Below are 16,818 nucleotides of genomic sequence, written 5' to 3' on the forward strand. Positions count from 1 at the left end.
ACAATGATGTGAAAATGTCAATAGAAAATACTGTATGGAATGTTCCCAGCCAAGATGCTGTTGAGAATCACTGAAGTCACTTTTACAAGATTGGGATTAACATTTATGTCCTAGCACCCCACTCCAGTACTCTTGCCTGGAAAATCCCATGGACGGAGGAGCCTGGTGGGCTGCAGTTCATGGGGTCGCACAGAGTTGGACACGACTGAAGCAACTTAGTAGTAGTAGTAAGTAGATTGATCCTGAAGATCTCTGTAATTATTAAAAATTATTTCCTCTTTTCATGATTTCCATGCCACCACATTGAAGTATTTGTGAGTTAAATCTTTGAAGAATGACTGGCCATCATTGGAGTCATGGAGAGAGAAAAACAGCTGAGGCATAAGCTTTCCTGAAAACTCTAAACTATCTTACTTCACCTTTATTGAAACTTCCGAGATCATGATGCTGAGTTCTGTGCCCAGAAATTTTTGAGGAAAAAAATATGTAGTTATGTTTTTGGCAAGCATTAGAGAAAGAAGAGAGAAAGAAAGATAACGAATAAAATAGCTTATGATCTTGGTTACAACAATGTGTAGTCTATCTTGAAAACCTATATACAGTCTCACTCCCCAGGAAAAGAATGCATTCTTATATATATTCAATATTTTTACATTAATGTAAAAATGTAATGTAATTTAAGTAATGAAAATTTCAAGTTCATCTTAATTGATAAAAACTTATTCCAAAAGGGGAAATTGTATTATTTCAGGTGGTCCTGATATTTTTGTCTGGTCAATAGGAAACAGGAAAACTTCTTGACTTACATCATTTCATAGCAAAATGTGAGTAGGGTAATATAACTAATCCAGAGCATTATTCTATATGCAGTGAAAGAACAATTACACAGAAAGCTCATTTCAGAAATATTGAGGACTTTTCAGGGAACTTTGCACCACTTACATGTTCACATTCGAAGATGTGGAAAGAGTGAGCATAACTATCTTGTTGGGCCAGACACAACATCCAGGGCCGCTGACTGAATGCTGCTCAAAGAGCTGTTATAAAGAGAGTTTCTTGGCATTTTGAGCAACAAAAACTCCATCTGCAGCTCTGTCTGTGTGTGTGCATGTGTGTTAATTCAAAAAAAAGGAATAACAGGTCACAGAACACAGCTGGTATAGAGTAAGGTTTGATTGGTACTTTTCATGTCTGATACAAAGTTAATTTTTAAAATATTGTGTCCATATACCTATGAATATTCATTTCAATAGACAAGCATTAATATAACTTTATAAAGAATTGTCAATGAAATCTGTCCCCCAGAGTAAAAAAAGGCTATCTGTGAGACATTCAGAGCTAAAAAGAAAATTTAGAAGTTAACTGCATGTCAATATTCATAAAAAATATCTTGCTTTTATTATGGTATTTGTAAGGTGTTGTCACAATCTATTTAAATTATATGAATCAGGAGAGATTTAAACTCCTCCCATTCTTCTTTACAACTCTCTGTAAAATATCAGAGGTAAGTGAAGGGAGTAGCTCCACCAGTCCCAGGGACCCAGGCTAAAGAGATGATGAAATTTTTTCCATAGAATTTAAAATATCATCACTCAGAAATATTGTAATCTTTCCAGATCAACTATGTGCGTACAACTCAAGATGAACTGAGGGAAAGGATGAGCAACATAACAGAAATCCTCCTACTGGGCCTGACCCAGAATCCAGGACTGCAGACACTCTTATTTGCTGTGTTTCTGATCATCTACTTGATCACATTGGCAGGTAACCTGCTCATCTCTGTCACTGTTTTCACCAGCCCAGCCCTCGGCTCTCCCATGTACTATTTTCTGTCCTATTTGTCCATGATAGATGCTTTCTACTCTTCCTCCATAGCACCCAAGTTGATCTTTGACTTGGTCTCTGGAAAGAACACCATTTCCTTCAGTGGCTGCATGACTCAGGTCTTTGCTGAACATTTCTTTGCTGGAGCCGAGATTGTCTTGTTAACTGCCATGGCCTATGACCGCTATGTGGCCATCTGTAAGCCCCTGCACTACATGGCCATGATGAGTCGACCCGTGTGTGCTCTCCTGGTTGGAATGGCTGGGGCGTTAGGCTTTCTCCATGGAGGGATCCAGATTTTGTTCATGGTTCAGTTACCATTCTGTGGCCCCAATGTCATTGACCATTTTATGTGTGATTTAATACCTCTCCTGGAGCTAGCCTGCACGGACACTCACTCTCTGGGGCCCCTGATTTCTGCCAACAGTGGGTCACTGTGTCTGCTAACTTTCCTAATGCTGGTTGCTTCCTATGTTGTCATCCTGCGCTCCCTGAGGACTCACAGCTCTGAAGGGCGTCGCAAAGCCCTGTCCACCTGTGCCTCTCATGTCACAGTTTCATCCTGTTCTTTGTACCTTGTTCGTTCCTCTACCTAAGACCCACAACCTCCTTCTCCATTGACAAAGCTGTGACTGTGTTTTGCACCATAGTAACTCCTATGCTGAACCCTTTAATCTACACCCTGAGAAATGCAGAAGTGAAAAATGTCATGAAGAAGCTCTGGGGACAAATAATGAAAACTAGTGATGAATAAATCTTGTGTGGAGTATTTAGGCAAGATTTCTCCCCTTCTTAATTGACTGAACTGGGATGATTCTCCTGTCTGGATCAGTTTTCTCTAGGGGCTCATACATTGTAAGCCAGGGTTGATATTCAGAAGGCATAGTACACTCAGTGCTGAGAGCCCACGATAGTCTTAGGAGGCCATGAAATGTTTTAATTTCTTTTACAACAGAAAGAAAGAAATTAATATAATCTAAATGCAGCTTAGATTATAGTCATCTATACAACCATGCAGTCAGAAAAGATAATTTTTAACATTTTCATGGAGGACAAGACCCAAGAGGAAGAAAGTACCAAAGGTCCACGAAAGTCATAATGTTGCCCTGAGTGTGGGTACGAAACAGATCAACAGCAATATTCTTGAACACTCGTTATACCCAGCACCATAGCTAGAATGAAGTTTTACTTTAAAAGAGGGAAGACAACTACAAATGAAAAAAGGACAGAACAGTAGGAAATAAGCTTTCAAAAAGTACATTTATACACTTTTTCTGATCTTTCTAAGTTTGAGAGGTTTATAAATAAAGACAGCAATAAAAAGAAATTTTTACTTATCACAATCCCAAACAGATGGCATTTGCACACAAAAGTACTTTTTGAAAATTACACTTCATCATTCCTTGTAGTATACAAGAGTTTACAAAAAGAATTAGAATTGGATGGCATAAAATAAACATAGTTGATAAAGTCCATAGAGCTAAGGCAGAAAATATCTATACATTAAAGTCTGGTTTTAGACACAGACAAAGGAAAAGAAGATTCTCAAGACAAAACAGTGGTTATAGGAAATTTCCAGTGATTTAAGAACAAGTCATGGAACTGTCATGGAACAGCACAAAATCACAAATCTGAGCTAGAGTAAAGAATCCATACCATGTACGTAATGAAATTCTAAGAGATTCAAAAATAGAGATTAAGAGCTTTGGACAAAGTAGGCTTAATTTCTCTTATTGTCTCCAGCATTAATTATTCGAGTAAATGTTAGCAAATTGTTTCATCTATTTTTTTCATCTTTAATTAAAAAAAAAAAAGAATTTCCCAGGTGGCTCAGTAGTAAAGAATCTGCCTGCCAAGTAGGAGACACGGGTTCGATTCCTGGGTTTGGAAGATCCGCTGGAGAAGGAGGACTTGGCAGCTCACTCTAGTGTTCTTGCCTGAGAAATTCTATGGACTGAGAAGCTTGGTGGGCTACAGTCTGTGGGGCCGCAAAGAGTCAGGCACAACATCACAGCTAAGAAACAACAACAAATAGGAAACAACAACAAATAGGAAAATAACATTACATGCTTCCTTAAATTGTGCAGATTAAATGATTTCAAGAGTCAGCTAAAAATTAACAAAAATTGCTTAGACTTCGTTTCAACTTTCAGAGATTCCACAAGAGCATAAACTATGCTGGGGACAGTGGTTCCTAACAGAGGAGCCCAAGAGCATTGCTACCATTATTCACTAACCAGGACAGCAGGGAGACCAAACGTCCATCCCAGCCTCACTTCACTCCAAAATGTGTCATCTCAGCCAATAAAAAGTTCTCTGAATGTTGAGAGCGAGTGCCTCACCAACTCCCTATTCTGGGATTAAACTCCATTTAAATATCTCTGTAGTGACAAATGGGAGAGCCGGTGGGATCAGCTATGAGATGTTTGAAAGTGAAAGTCACTCAGTCATGTCTGACTCTTTGAGATCCCATGGACTATACAGTTGATGGAATTCTCCAGGCCAGAATACTGGAGTGAGTAGCCAGTTTCCTCCTCCAGAGGATCTTCCCAACCCAGCAATCGAACCCATGTGTCCCACATTGCAGGTGGCTTCTTTATCAGCTAAACCACCAGAGAAGCCCAAGAATACCAGAGTGGGGAGCCTATCCCTTCTCCAGTGGATCTTTCCAACCCAGGAATCAAACCGGGGTCTCCTGCGTTGCAGGCGGATTCTTTACCAGCTGAGCTACGAGGGAAGCTTGAGCAGCATCTATTTCAGAAGCTCTTGCTGATAATGGATCCTTTTATCCTGTTTCCATCCTCTAGAAGAAAGAGAAAAAGGGAGCGCTCAGTTGGAAAGACGAAGAGATCAATTTCTGTACAGAGTTTGTGATTTATGGGGAAGACTTAAGAAACTTGTTTTCAGGAGGGTTCCCAACCAGGAATTTGAACATAAGGTGATGCCAGCATTGCATTTCTAATGTTCTTAAGATCTTATTGTCAGGTTAGCTCTCACTGTATTTATAAAGGCTTTAAACAATAGATACTTTGCCATAATCTCCTATGAGTGAGTATTTTGAAAAAATATATATATATAAGCAACTGTGTATTTAAAAACTCAAAATTATCTTTTAAACATCTAGTGGTAGTTCCCAAGAAACATGGAATGTCACAGGATGATGTAGAAAGAAGGCTGATGATGGTGATGATGATACTGGTAACGCTGGTGACAATAGCTGTTTACTGAGCCCTTTCTGTGAATAAAGTCTTGACCTGAGCACTCATTCTGTGTATTTGGGAGGCAACAGATTTCTGACCTTAATTTATGACTTTAAGTCTCAAGCCGAGAAAACCTCTGTCTAAAATATTTCTTTATTTGAACATAATGGTGAACCTACCCTTGCTGCCGCTGCTGCTAAGTCGCTTCAGTCGTGTCTGACTCTATGCAACCCCAGAGACGGCAGCCCACCAGGCTCCCCCGTCCCTGAGATTCTCCAGGCAAGAACACTGGAGTGGGGTGCCATTTCCTTCTCCAATGCATGAAAGTGAAAAGTGAGAGTGAAGTTGCTCAGTTGTGTCTGACTCTTAGCGACCCCATGGACTGCAGCCCACTAGGCTCCTCCATCCATGGGATTTTCCAGGCAAGAGTACTGGAGTGGGGTGCCATTGCCTCCTCCGGAACCTACCCTTAGGATGGGGTAAACATCAAAATATCAATGCTAGTGTAAAAAACATAATTATGACAGCTTTTTCTATTTGTGTGTTTACTCTGTGCAAGGAGCTTTTCTTTTGCTATTTAATTCTTATCAAAGCCCAATAAGTACAGTAATTGGAGAAGGCAATGGCACCCCACTCCAGTACTCTTGCCTAGAAAATCCCATGGATGGAGGAGCATGGTAGGCTGCAGTCCATGGGGTCGCTAAGAGTCGGACATGACTGAAGCGACTTAGCAGCAGCAGCAAGTACAGTAATATTGATATTTAACCTAACATTGTTGTATGTAATATATGGCCTCCCCGATGGCTCAGTGATAAAGAATCGCATGTAATGCAGGAGACTTGGGTTCGATCCCTGGGTTGGGAAAATCCCCTGGAGAAAGAAATGGCAAACCACTTCAGTATTCCTGCCTGGAGAATTCCATAGACAGAGGACCTGTGGATTACAGTCCATGGGGTCGCAAAGAGTCAGACACAACTTAAGGAGTAAACGACAAAGGATACTATATGTGAAAGCGCCTAGGACCTGCACTTAGAACACGAAGATGATCAATAAACGCGATTAATTTTTGTCCTTGTTGTCCAGTCATCAATTTTCCTAAAGACACTAACCCTCCAATATCTGTTCCTGAAATATCCTAACTCCCTTTTCCTCCTGACAACTTGTGGACTCTCTCTAGATGCTAGAAGGACACTAGGCACTTTTAGGAAGTAAGGTGAAAGTCTCTTCCTTGTGAGACCAAAACTGCATTCAAAGGGACTAATTAATGATGGCACCACAGTGTTCTAACCTGTGAATGAGGCAAAAACCAAGCCCCAGAACTGTTTCAGCAAGTGATGCTGTGGGGAGAGGATTAGTCTTCAGAGAAACCTCGCAGTGATAATCGCATGTTATCACGCCCACCTTATAAGTCACCCTTTTCAGTGGCAAGAGAAAGATTTTCTGAGACCATGTTGATGAGCATTGTTAGTGGAAAGCAGAGATGACAAGCCAGCTATTTTGTTTTGAGGCTTTTCTCCCTAAGCTGAGCCACAGCATTTTTTTGGCTTCTCAATGATAGAGAAAGCAGATACTGGATTATCTACTATTATCTGTTATATACTGTTCTCTACTGATTGGTGGTGGTGACACTGGAAAGCACAGAGGAATGCCAAGTGGCCTGGGTTCCAGCTGCGCCTCCACCACAGACCATCAGTCCAACTTTGGACCATCTGCTCCTCATCTGAGTCTTAAATCCACCACCTTTAGTACAGAGACAACTGGAAAAGGTGATTTGTAATGCCATAGGGTTTTTCAGGAAATAAGAGGGAAATGGATAATGGAACAAATTCTCAGCTGCTTGTGAATGAGTGATGCCCTTTGGAATTTCTCCTAATACTAGTCTAAGAAACTTGCAGCTCAGATGCATTCCTGCAATCAACAGCACGTCCCCAGTGTGAGATCTGCCTAAATGAGAAAAGCAATTTTAATCTCACGCAGGAGTTTAGGCACATGAAACAGTGATATTTGGGTTGATATGCTTGGAGCTGGTCTAGGTGACCCTTCAATAACTCGCCCAGGTCCACTATTTCATGATGTTAGGATGTAAAAGAACAAAAACAAAGACAAAACTCCTGACGACATACTCGTGTCCTCAGATCCAGTGAATGTAACTTGTTGTCCGTGGCATTGATGACAGTGACTTCAGCGATACCATTGCTGGAGTGAGTGTCATATCCAGGCTCTGTACAAACACTTGATATGCACTGTTTTCATGACTGCTGTTTGCAGACTCAGGGTGTAGCAGTACTCTTATTTTCATTTTATAGATAAGAACACTGAGGCTTTGAGAAATTGCCCATGATTACACGGAAAATAAATGGTACTGGGAATACTCAAACTTAAGTGAGTTTATGTGTCAGGATACTATGGTGAAGCCCACAGACTCTATAGCAGAACTGCCTGGGCCCAAGTCTTAACTCTGCAACTTATTGGCTGACTATGCTTCTGTAAGTTTCTAAATGTGTTTCTCACTTTCTTCCTCTGAAGAAATGAGAAGAAAAGTAATAATCTATCTTGTGGGGATGTTATGAGGATTAAACGAGCTTATATATTTAAAGCTCTTAGGACAGTGTTTGCAAAGACTAAGTGTTATACAGATGGCACTTATCACTGCTATTTGTGCTCTTGGCCATAATGTTCTCCTCTGAAAAGTTCATAATCAGATTTGTTTCCTGCATAAACTGCATTTGCCTTTGTAACCACGCTTAGAAAGAAAGTGTGCAGCTTCCTGATCAATACAAGAATCCTCTCCAGCACTTCTTATATTTGCATGTCTCTTCCTCTGACACTCAGTGACTCTCCTTTCATTCATATCATACTGAGCATAAAATCTTCAGCAAGTTGGGAGATTTAGTTACTTTAAGAAGATTTATGTTTCCAGGAAAATTCTGAAAGAGATGGGAATACCAGACCACCTGATCTGCTTCTTGAGAAATCTGTATGCAGGTCAGGAAGCAACAGTTAGAACTGGACATGGAACAACAGACTGGTTCCAAATAGGAAAAGGAGTACATCAAGGCTGTATATTGTCACCCTGTTTATTTAACTTATATGCAGAGTACATCATGAGAAGCGCTGGGCTGGAAGAAGCACAAGCTGGAATCAAGATTGCCGGAAGAAATATCAATAACCTCAGATATGCAGATGACATCACCCTTATGACAGAAAGTGAAGAGGAACTAAAAAGCCTCTTGATCAAAGTGAAAGTGGAGACTGAAAAAGTTGGCTTAAAGCTCAACATTCAGAAAATGAAGATCATGGCATCCGATCCCATCACTTCATGGGAAATAGATGGGAAAACAGTGGAAACAGTGTCAGATTTTATTTTTCTGGGCTCCAAAATCACTACAGATGGTGACTGCAGCCATGAAATTAAAAGACGCTTACTCCTTGGAAGGAAAGTTATGACCAACCTAGATAGCATATTCAAAAGCAGAGACATTACTTTGCCAACAAAGGTTGGTCTAGTCAAGGCTATGGTTTTTCCTGTGGTCATGTATGGATGTGAGAGTTGGACTGTGAAGAAGGCTGAGAGCCAAAATATTGATGCTTTTGAACTGTGGTGTTGGAGAAGACTCTTGAGAGTCCCTTGGACTGCAAGGAGATCCAACCAGTCCATTCTAAAGGAGATCAGTCCTGGGATTTCTTTGGAAGGAATGATGCTAACTAAAGCTGAAACTCCAGTACTTTGGCCACCTCATGTGAAGAGTTGACTCATTGGAAAAGACTCTGATGCTGGGAGGGATTGGGGACAGGAGGAGAAGGGGACCACAGAGGATGAGATGGCTGGATGGCATCACTGACTCGATGGACGTGAGTCTGAGTGAACTCCAGGAGTTGGTGATGGACAGGGAGGCCTGGCATGCTGCGGTTCATGGGGTCACAAAGAGTCGGACACGACTGAGCAACTGATCTGACCTGATCTGATCTGATGTTTCCAGGAAAATAATAGATGGTTGGTGGGTGCAATGAGTGACAGTTTTTGTTTAATCAAAACTTAGAATAGCGCAAACATTTCTTTAATATAATTAGGAGAATAAAGCATGAGTAGGAATATTTTGTGAGATTCTAATTTACAAGGACATTGGTTAAGACAGAATATCTCTTCTTCCTCCTCCTGTAGCTTCCTTTATGTAGTGAGTAGGCAGATAATCATTTAATAGAATCTTTCACTGCTGGTCACTTTTAATTTTTTAACTTTGACTCATCCCTGTCGATTGTAGAAGGACTGGAAGCCTTTAACTAGAAGGATTTCACCAAGTCCAGAGAAAGTAAAGCCCAGACATACATATAGTGTGTACAGCAAGGGGGAAGAGTAATTTAACTTCTTATACATGATACTGCCCGCAGCTCAGGCAGAAGTGGGAGCAAATGAACAAGGAGAAACAGAGAACTTGGGCGTCTCCAGCTGCAACCAAGTCAATGTCTCCCTACTCTACTTCAGTTTGCTTTGCATCAATTTCTGTTACTATTGGAAGCACAACAGAAAATGTAGCAAACCTCATTGCAAGGAAAAAGAGTTAATTCAAAGGGTATGAACTATGCATGCAGAGATTTCAGAAGATCCTAAGTATTCATGGGTTTCTTGAGAGCCATTGTATCCATGTGGAACCCTGCTGAAAACTGTCAGAGATGTTTTCTGGTCAAATTAGAAAATCGATGTCCACCAAATGTTCCATTTAACAAAATAAATTCTAGAAAATTGAATAATTATTTTCATATAATAACTTAGATATCTATTGCCCAGTGATGCTAAAGTTAACAGACATGCTTACATTTTGTGGTTAACAGGATGAATTGGTACACAAGTTTTGGAACAGAAAGGGTTAAGAGGGATGAAGAGAAGTGGGTTTGGCTAAACGAAATCTTGTAACATTTTGTGTCTCTCTTGACTTTATAGGCAATGCTGTGCTTGCATCCTCAGTGTCCTTGGACTCTATGGAAATACCACATAACATCACAGAATTTTTCATGCTGGGACTTTCACAGAACCCAGAAGTGCAAAGAGCTCTCTTTGTGGCCTTTTTGACCATATACGGGATCACAGTTTGTGGCAATATTCTCATTGTGATCACCATCACCTGTAATCCACGCTGGATTCCCCTATGTATTTTTTCCTGGCCAACCTGTCCTTTATTGATACCTGTTATTCTTCTTCTATGGCCCCTAGACTCATAGCTGACTCCTTGTATGAGGGGAGAGCCATCTCCTATGAGGGTTGCATGGCTCGGCTCTTTGGAGCTCATTTTTTTGGAGGTGCTGAGATCATCCTGCTCACGGTGATGGCCTATGACCGCTACGTGGCCATCTGCAAGCCCCTGCACTACACGGCCGTCATGACCAGGCATCGCTGTGCCCTGCTGGTGGGGCTGGCTTGGCTGGGGGGCTTCCTGCATTCCCTGGTTCAGCTCCTGCTGGTCCTGCAGTTGCCCTTCTGCGGGCCTAACGTGATCAATCACTTTGTCTGTGACTTGTACCCCTTGCTGGAACTTGCCTGCACTGACACCTATGTCATCGGCCTGCTGGTGGTGGCCAACAGTGGCGTGATCTGCCTGTTGAACTTCCTCCTGCTGGCTGCCTCCTACCTGGTCATCCTGTGCTCCTTGAGGTCCCACAGCGCAGAGGGGAGGCGCAGGGCCCTCTCCACCTGCGGGGCCCACTTCACGGTTGTTGCCTTGTTCTTCGTGCCCTGTATGTTTACTTATGTGCGGCCGTCATCTAATTTATCTATAGACAAAAACATAGCAGTATTTTACGGTATCCTGACTCCCATGTTGAATCCACTCATTTACACTCTGAGAAGTGAAGAGGTAAAGAATGCCTTGACAAAGTTCTTCACACAGCAAGATCTTAAATGTAGCTAATAAGTTGGAAAGTAGGAAATAAAATGGCTTTATTTTGGAAAGTGGAACAAACCAAAACCTGTTACTTATTGCCATATACATCTTAATCCATCTTATCCATTCCTTCATCGTCACAGACTTCATTGATTTACTTAGACTTTCAAATGAATTGCCTAATTTGATAATAAAACAACTATATGAAATGCATATGGCATGAATGATTATTATTCCTGTTTTAGAAATGAAGAAACCATATCTACAGATGTGGTTAATTGATTCATTAAAATTATCTAGCTTTGAACTGCCTGAAACAAAACTCAGAATCAGTTATTTTTGATCCGTCTTACCGATCTTTAAATGGCAACCTATGCTGACATCATTGGAGTCTGTATGATAATCAGTTGAGTTATAGAAATGAGAGGCATAACCCTTAAAGCAAATAACTTCACTCATCGCCATATGTAGTAGTCTGCGTGCATACAAGTCTGGCTTCTCTTCCTTCTCATCACCATTTACGGCATCAGCAGCACAGCTGCTACGATACAGCAGAGGGAAGGTCTCAGTTCTGGAGACAGATCAACCTGAGTTGAGTCTCAGTTCCCACACTTCTTCATGGCACAACTAGAGCAAGTGGCAAAGCTTTCTAAGCCTCTGGTGCTTGTCTTGAAAATAGACACAAACGTGTCCAAAGCAGTATCATAGGAATTAAATTAGACAATCTATGTTAAGTTTTTCATCCAATTTACGGCACATATGGCCCCCTAAATTTAGCTGCTATTTCTACTTCAACCTTCTGTAACCTTCCATAAAGAGGCTGCTTTCTTTCACTTTTCTATATCTATTTAAAGTTTGAAACACATACTTCATTTAGAACAGACTGGCTTATTTTTCTGCCAATGATGGAAATTGACGTTTCCTTATATATTTACTGACTCTGTTTCAAACTCTGAGGGATCCTAGTGTTCTGGAGTTTAAAACATGCATCCATATTCATTTTATTCCTTTCCTGGAATGAGAGAAATGAAACTCTGACCACATCCATCCCTATAATTTACAATAAGCTTATATCTTATTTGACAAATGATTTGTAATTCACTGTGCCACAAATATCCATTTTTTACACTAAAAAAGGAAAAACCAAAAAATTAGAAATTAGTATGGAAAAATAATTTTCCTTCTACAGGTATTCAAAATCAGTCTCCAAGAACCATTAAGTTCAGAGATAATTAGGAAATAGTTATTGCTTTACCCTGAACTTCTATGCATAACAAAAACAGCAGTTGCCGAATTCTTAGGCAAAATATTGTCTCTCTTAACTTTACCACATTTTGATGATGTAGTTAATAATAGCTAAGTATAGCAGACCTTAAGCCTTTACCAATTCATTTTTGCTGTTAGATTATAAAAATATAATTGAGCTAATTTTCCAATTAACTACAAAATATGAAATCATTGGGAAAAAAAGTTGCCAAGCCAGCTTCCCACAGTTAACTCTCAGGAAGCTTTCTAGAAAAGAATACTTTTGAAATTCAAAAAGCACTTTTATTTTTATTACAGTTAAAATAGCAAATAGCCAAAAGGACTGATGTAGTGCCCTCTTGTTTTTTGTTGTTCAAGTCGTGATTAACAGCAGCTCAACCGTCTTATAAATACTGCTCATTTTTGAAAAATTTCAACCTGTTGGAATAAACACATCAGTAAATACCACCAGAAGTTTTCTAGATGATTTATAAATTATTGCTGATCTTGTTTACAAAGGAAGTGTTATCTCCAAGACTATGTAAAATATTTTTCCTCCTAAACACATATCTCTTTTAGAATTTAGAAAATAACACTGGCAACACACACACGTGTGTGTGTGTGTGTAAATCCACTTATAAGCCCACTACCTAAAGGTAATCACCATCAACAATTTGGTAACTATCCTTTTAATCATCATCATCTTTTTCTTCTCTTCCACTTATTCCTTCAGCTATTTCTACAAACTTGGTTAAGCTTCTACCATTCTAAAAGTTACTCTCTGGGACTAAACTGTTTCTTTGTTTAGTTTACAAGGCATCTTAGGCAAACAAGCATTTCTGATCCTCAGTTTGCGCATCCAGCAATGGGCAGTTTAGGGGACTTCCCTGAGGGTCCAGAGGCTAAGACTCCACGTTCCTATTGCAGGGGCCCAGATTCAGTCCCTGGTCAGGGAACTAAGATACCACAACAAAGCCTGAAAGCCACAGCTACTGAGCCCTAGGGCTCTAGTGCCCATAGGCCAGGACTAGAGAAGCCCACGTGCCTGAAGCAAGACCCAGTGCAGTTCAGTTCAGTCACTCAGTTGTGTACAACTCTTTGTGACCCCATGGATTGCAGTACGCCAGGCTTCCTTGTCCATCACCAACTCCCGGAGTTCACCCACACTCATGTTTATAAGGTTGATGATACCATCCAACCATCTTATCCTCTGTCATCCCTTTCTCCTCCTGCCCTCAATCTTTCCCAGCATCACGGTCTTTTCAAATGAGTCAGTTCTTCACATCAGGTACCCAAAGTATTGGAGCTTCACCTTCAGCATCAGTCCTTCCAATGAATATTCAGGACTGATTTCCTTTAGGATGGACTGGTTGGATCTCCTTGCAGTCCAAGGGACTCTCAAGAGTCTTCTCCAACACCAGAGTTCAAAAGCATTAATTCTTCTGCACTCAACTTTCTTTATAGTCCAACTCTCACATCCATACATGACTACTGGAAAAACCATAGCTTTGAGCAGATGGACCTTGGTTGGCAAAGTAATGTTTCTGCTTTTAAATATGCTGTCTTGGTTGGTAATAGCTTTTCTTCCAAGGAGCGTCTTTTAATTTCATGCCTGCAGTCACCATCTGCAGTGAATTTTGAGCCCCCAAAAATAAAGTCTGTCACTGTTTCCATTGTTTCCCCATCTATTTGCCATGAAGTGATGGGACCGTATGCCATGATCTTAGTTTTCTGAATGTTGAGTTTTAAGCCAAGTTTTTCACCCTCCTCTTTTGCCAAAATAAATATTTTTTAAATTTTTTAATTAAATTTAATTTTTAATTTAAAAAAAATTTTAAATTTTAATTAAAAAATTTAAAAAGCAGCACAATCTCATCCTTATGACCTTATGAAAGGAGATTGACTATGAAAAGCATTGTATCTGACAGGTGATAGGAGTCTAATGAGTTGTCAAAAATATACTTGTGGGATAAAAAGAAAAAAAAAACTGTATCTGGCATTATTATTCCACTGGTCATGGTTACATGTCTATTGCTCAGCTACTTAATAAAAAGTTTATCATCTCTCTTGAACTCCCCTACCTCAAGAAGAGTATTATTTTATTTATTTATATTTTTTTCTAATTTTATTTTATTTTTAAACTTTACATAATTGTATTAGTTTTGCCAAATATCAAAATGAATCCACCACAGGTATACATGTATTCCCCATCCTGAACTCTCCTCCCTCCTCCCTCCCCATACCATCCCTCTGGGTCGTCCCAGTGCACTAGCCCCAAGCATCCAGTATCGTGCATCGAACCTGGACTGGCAACTCGTTTCTTACATGATATTTTACATGTTTCAATGCCATTCTCCCAAATCTTCCCACCCTTTCCCTCTCCCACAGAGTCCATAAGACTGTTCTATACATCAGTGTCTCTTTTGCTGTCTCGTACACTGGGTTATTGTTACCATCTTTCTAAATTCCATATATATGCGTTAGTATACTGTATTTATGTTTTTCCTTCTGGCTTACTTCACTCTGTATAATAGGCTCCAGTTTCATCCACCTCATTAGAACTGATTCAAATGTATTCTTTTTAATGGCTGAGTAATACTCCATTGTGTATAGGTACCACAGCTTTCTTATCCATTCATCTGCTGATGGACATCTAGGTTGCTTCCATGTCCTGGCTATTATAAACAGTGCTGCAATGAACATTGGGGTACACATGTCTCTTTCCCTTCTGGTTTCCTCAGTGTGTATGCCCAGCAGTGGGATTGCTGGATCATAAGGCAGTTCTATTTCCAGTTTTTTAAGGAATCTCCACACTGTTCTCCATAGTGGCTGTACTAGTTTGCATTCCCACCAACAGTGTAAGAGGGTTCCCTTTTCTCCACACCCTCTCCAGCATTTATTATTTGTAGAATTTTGGATCGCAGCCATTCTGACTGGTGTGAAATGGTACCTCATAGTGGTTTTGATTTGCATTTCTCTGATAATGAGTGATGTTGAGCATCTTTTCATGTGTTTGTTAGCCATCTGTATGTCTTCTTTGGAGAAATGTCTATTTAGTTCTTTGGCCCATTTTTTGATTGGGTCGTTTATTTTTCTGGAGTTGAGCTGTAGGAGTTGCTTGTATATTTTTGAGATTAGTTGTTTGTCGGTTGCTTCATTTGCTATTATTTTCTCCCATTCTGAAGGCTGTCTTTTCACCTTGCTAATAGTTTCCTTTGATGTGCAGAAGCTTTTAAGGTTAATTAGGTCCCATTTGTTTATTTTTGCTTTTATTTCCAATATTCTGGGAGGTGGCTCATAGAGGATCCTGCTGTGATGTATGTCAGAGAGTGTTTTGCCTATGTTCTCCTCTAGGAGTTTTATAGTTTCTGGTCTTACGTTTAGATCTTTAATCCATTTTGAGTTTATTTTTGTGTATGGTGTTAGAAAGTGGTCTAGTTTCATTCTTTTACAAGTGGTTGACCAGATTTCCCAGCACCACTTGTTAAAGAGATTGTCTTTAATCCATTGTATATTCTTGCCTCCTTTGTCAAAGATAAGGTGTCCATATGTGCGTGGATTTATCTCTGGGCTTTCTATTTTATTCCATTGATCAATATTTCTGTCTTTGTGCCAGTACCATACTGTCTTGATAACTGTGGCTTTGTAGTAGAGCCTGAAGTCAGGCAGGTTGATTCCTCCAGTTCCATTCTTCTTTCTCAAGATCGCTTTGGCTATTCGAGGTTTTTTGTATTTCCATACAAATTGTGAAATTATTTGTTCTAGCTCTGTGAAGAATACTGTTGGTAGCTTGATAGGGATTGCGTTGAATCTATAAATTGCTTTGGGTAGTATACTCATTTTCACTATATTGATTCTTCCAATCCATGAACATGGTATATTTCTCCATCTATTAGTGTCCTCTTTGATTTCTTTCACCAGTGTTTTATAGTTTTCTATATATAGGTCTTTAGTTTCTTTAGGTATATATTTTTAATGGACAACAGCAGAATGAATACATATTCATATCAAATATATTTGCTAATTTTAAAAAATTAACACAGGAAAGTACTACAGTATAAGCCAATTGTTATGTATAAACTAGTGCAGATGGAGAAGAAAATAATTTCAAAGGAATTTCCTATTACATGGGAATCAAAAAGTTTCGGAATCACCACCCAGTCACTAGCCAGTTCTTCTCAGACTCATGCATTTCAGGTCTGTTAAAAGAAAGTCCACTTTCCAATAGGTTAACACATGAAGGCCAAAAGGTTTCAAGAAGAGAATTCTAAAGATTCAAGGGAAACATGAGAAATTTAGTTTATTGGCTGTTTATATTAGGGGGGTGCAAAATGGTTTTGGTAAAGCACTAAGGCTGTGGGTCACATAGGCTTAGATTTAAATTCTCATTCAGCCAAACTTAAGACAACTGATCTCTAGCAATATAATTGACCTCTCTGACACTTTGTTTCCTAATTTATGAAATGGGAATATTAATATGACTGCAATTATTGGGCTGTAGTGAAAATTAAATAAAACAAATATAAACCACTTTGCACAGGGTGAAAACATAAGTAAGAAAAGCTGTCATAATTTTTACACTAGCATTGATTTATTTACATTCACACCATCCTTAACATAGGTTTACCATTATGTTCAGATGAAGAAATATTTAAGACAGAGATAAGTTCCAC

At 39.6% G+C, this 16,818-nt stretch overlaps 3 protein-coding genes across 3 annotated transcripts in view; 2 read left to right on the forward strand and 1 right to left on the reverse strand.

Moving 5' to 3' along the window:
• The window catches only part of LOC113905304 (olfactory receptor 4C12-like), a 179,764-nt gene that overhangs the window by 60,425 nt on the left and 102,521 nt on the right, over positions 1-16,818 (reverse strand). The window lies entirely within an intron of this gene.
• On the forward strand, positions 191-3,652 carry LOC113905312 (olfactory receptor 4C45-like). Its single transcript, XM_027562352.1, is given in 2 exon segments — positions 191-2,379; positions 2,382-3,652. Coding segments are annotated over 2 exon segments (918 nt in total). The 5' UTR covers positions 191-1,658; the 3' UTR covers positions 2,579-3,652.
• Positions 8,979-13,214, forward strand: LOC113905310 (olfactory receptor 4C3-like). The gene is given in 2 exon segments (XM_027562350.1): positions 8,979-10,152; positions 10,155-13,214. Coding segments are annotated over 2 exon segments (924 nt in total). The 5' UTR covers positions 8,979-10,001; the 3' UTR covers positions 10,928-13,214.

This window comes from Bos indicus x Bos taurus, chromosome 15 (assembly GCF_003369695.1).
Source record: "Bos indicus x Bos taurus breed Angus x Brahman F1 hybrid chromosome 15, Bos_hybrid_MaternalHap_v2.0, whole genome shotgun sequence".
NCBI classification, from domain to species: domain Eukaryota; kingdom Metazoa; phylum Chordata; class Mammalia; order Artiodactyla; family Bovidae; genus Bos; species Bos indicus x Bos taurus.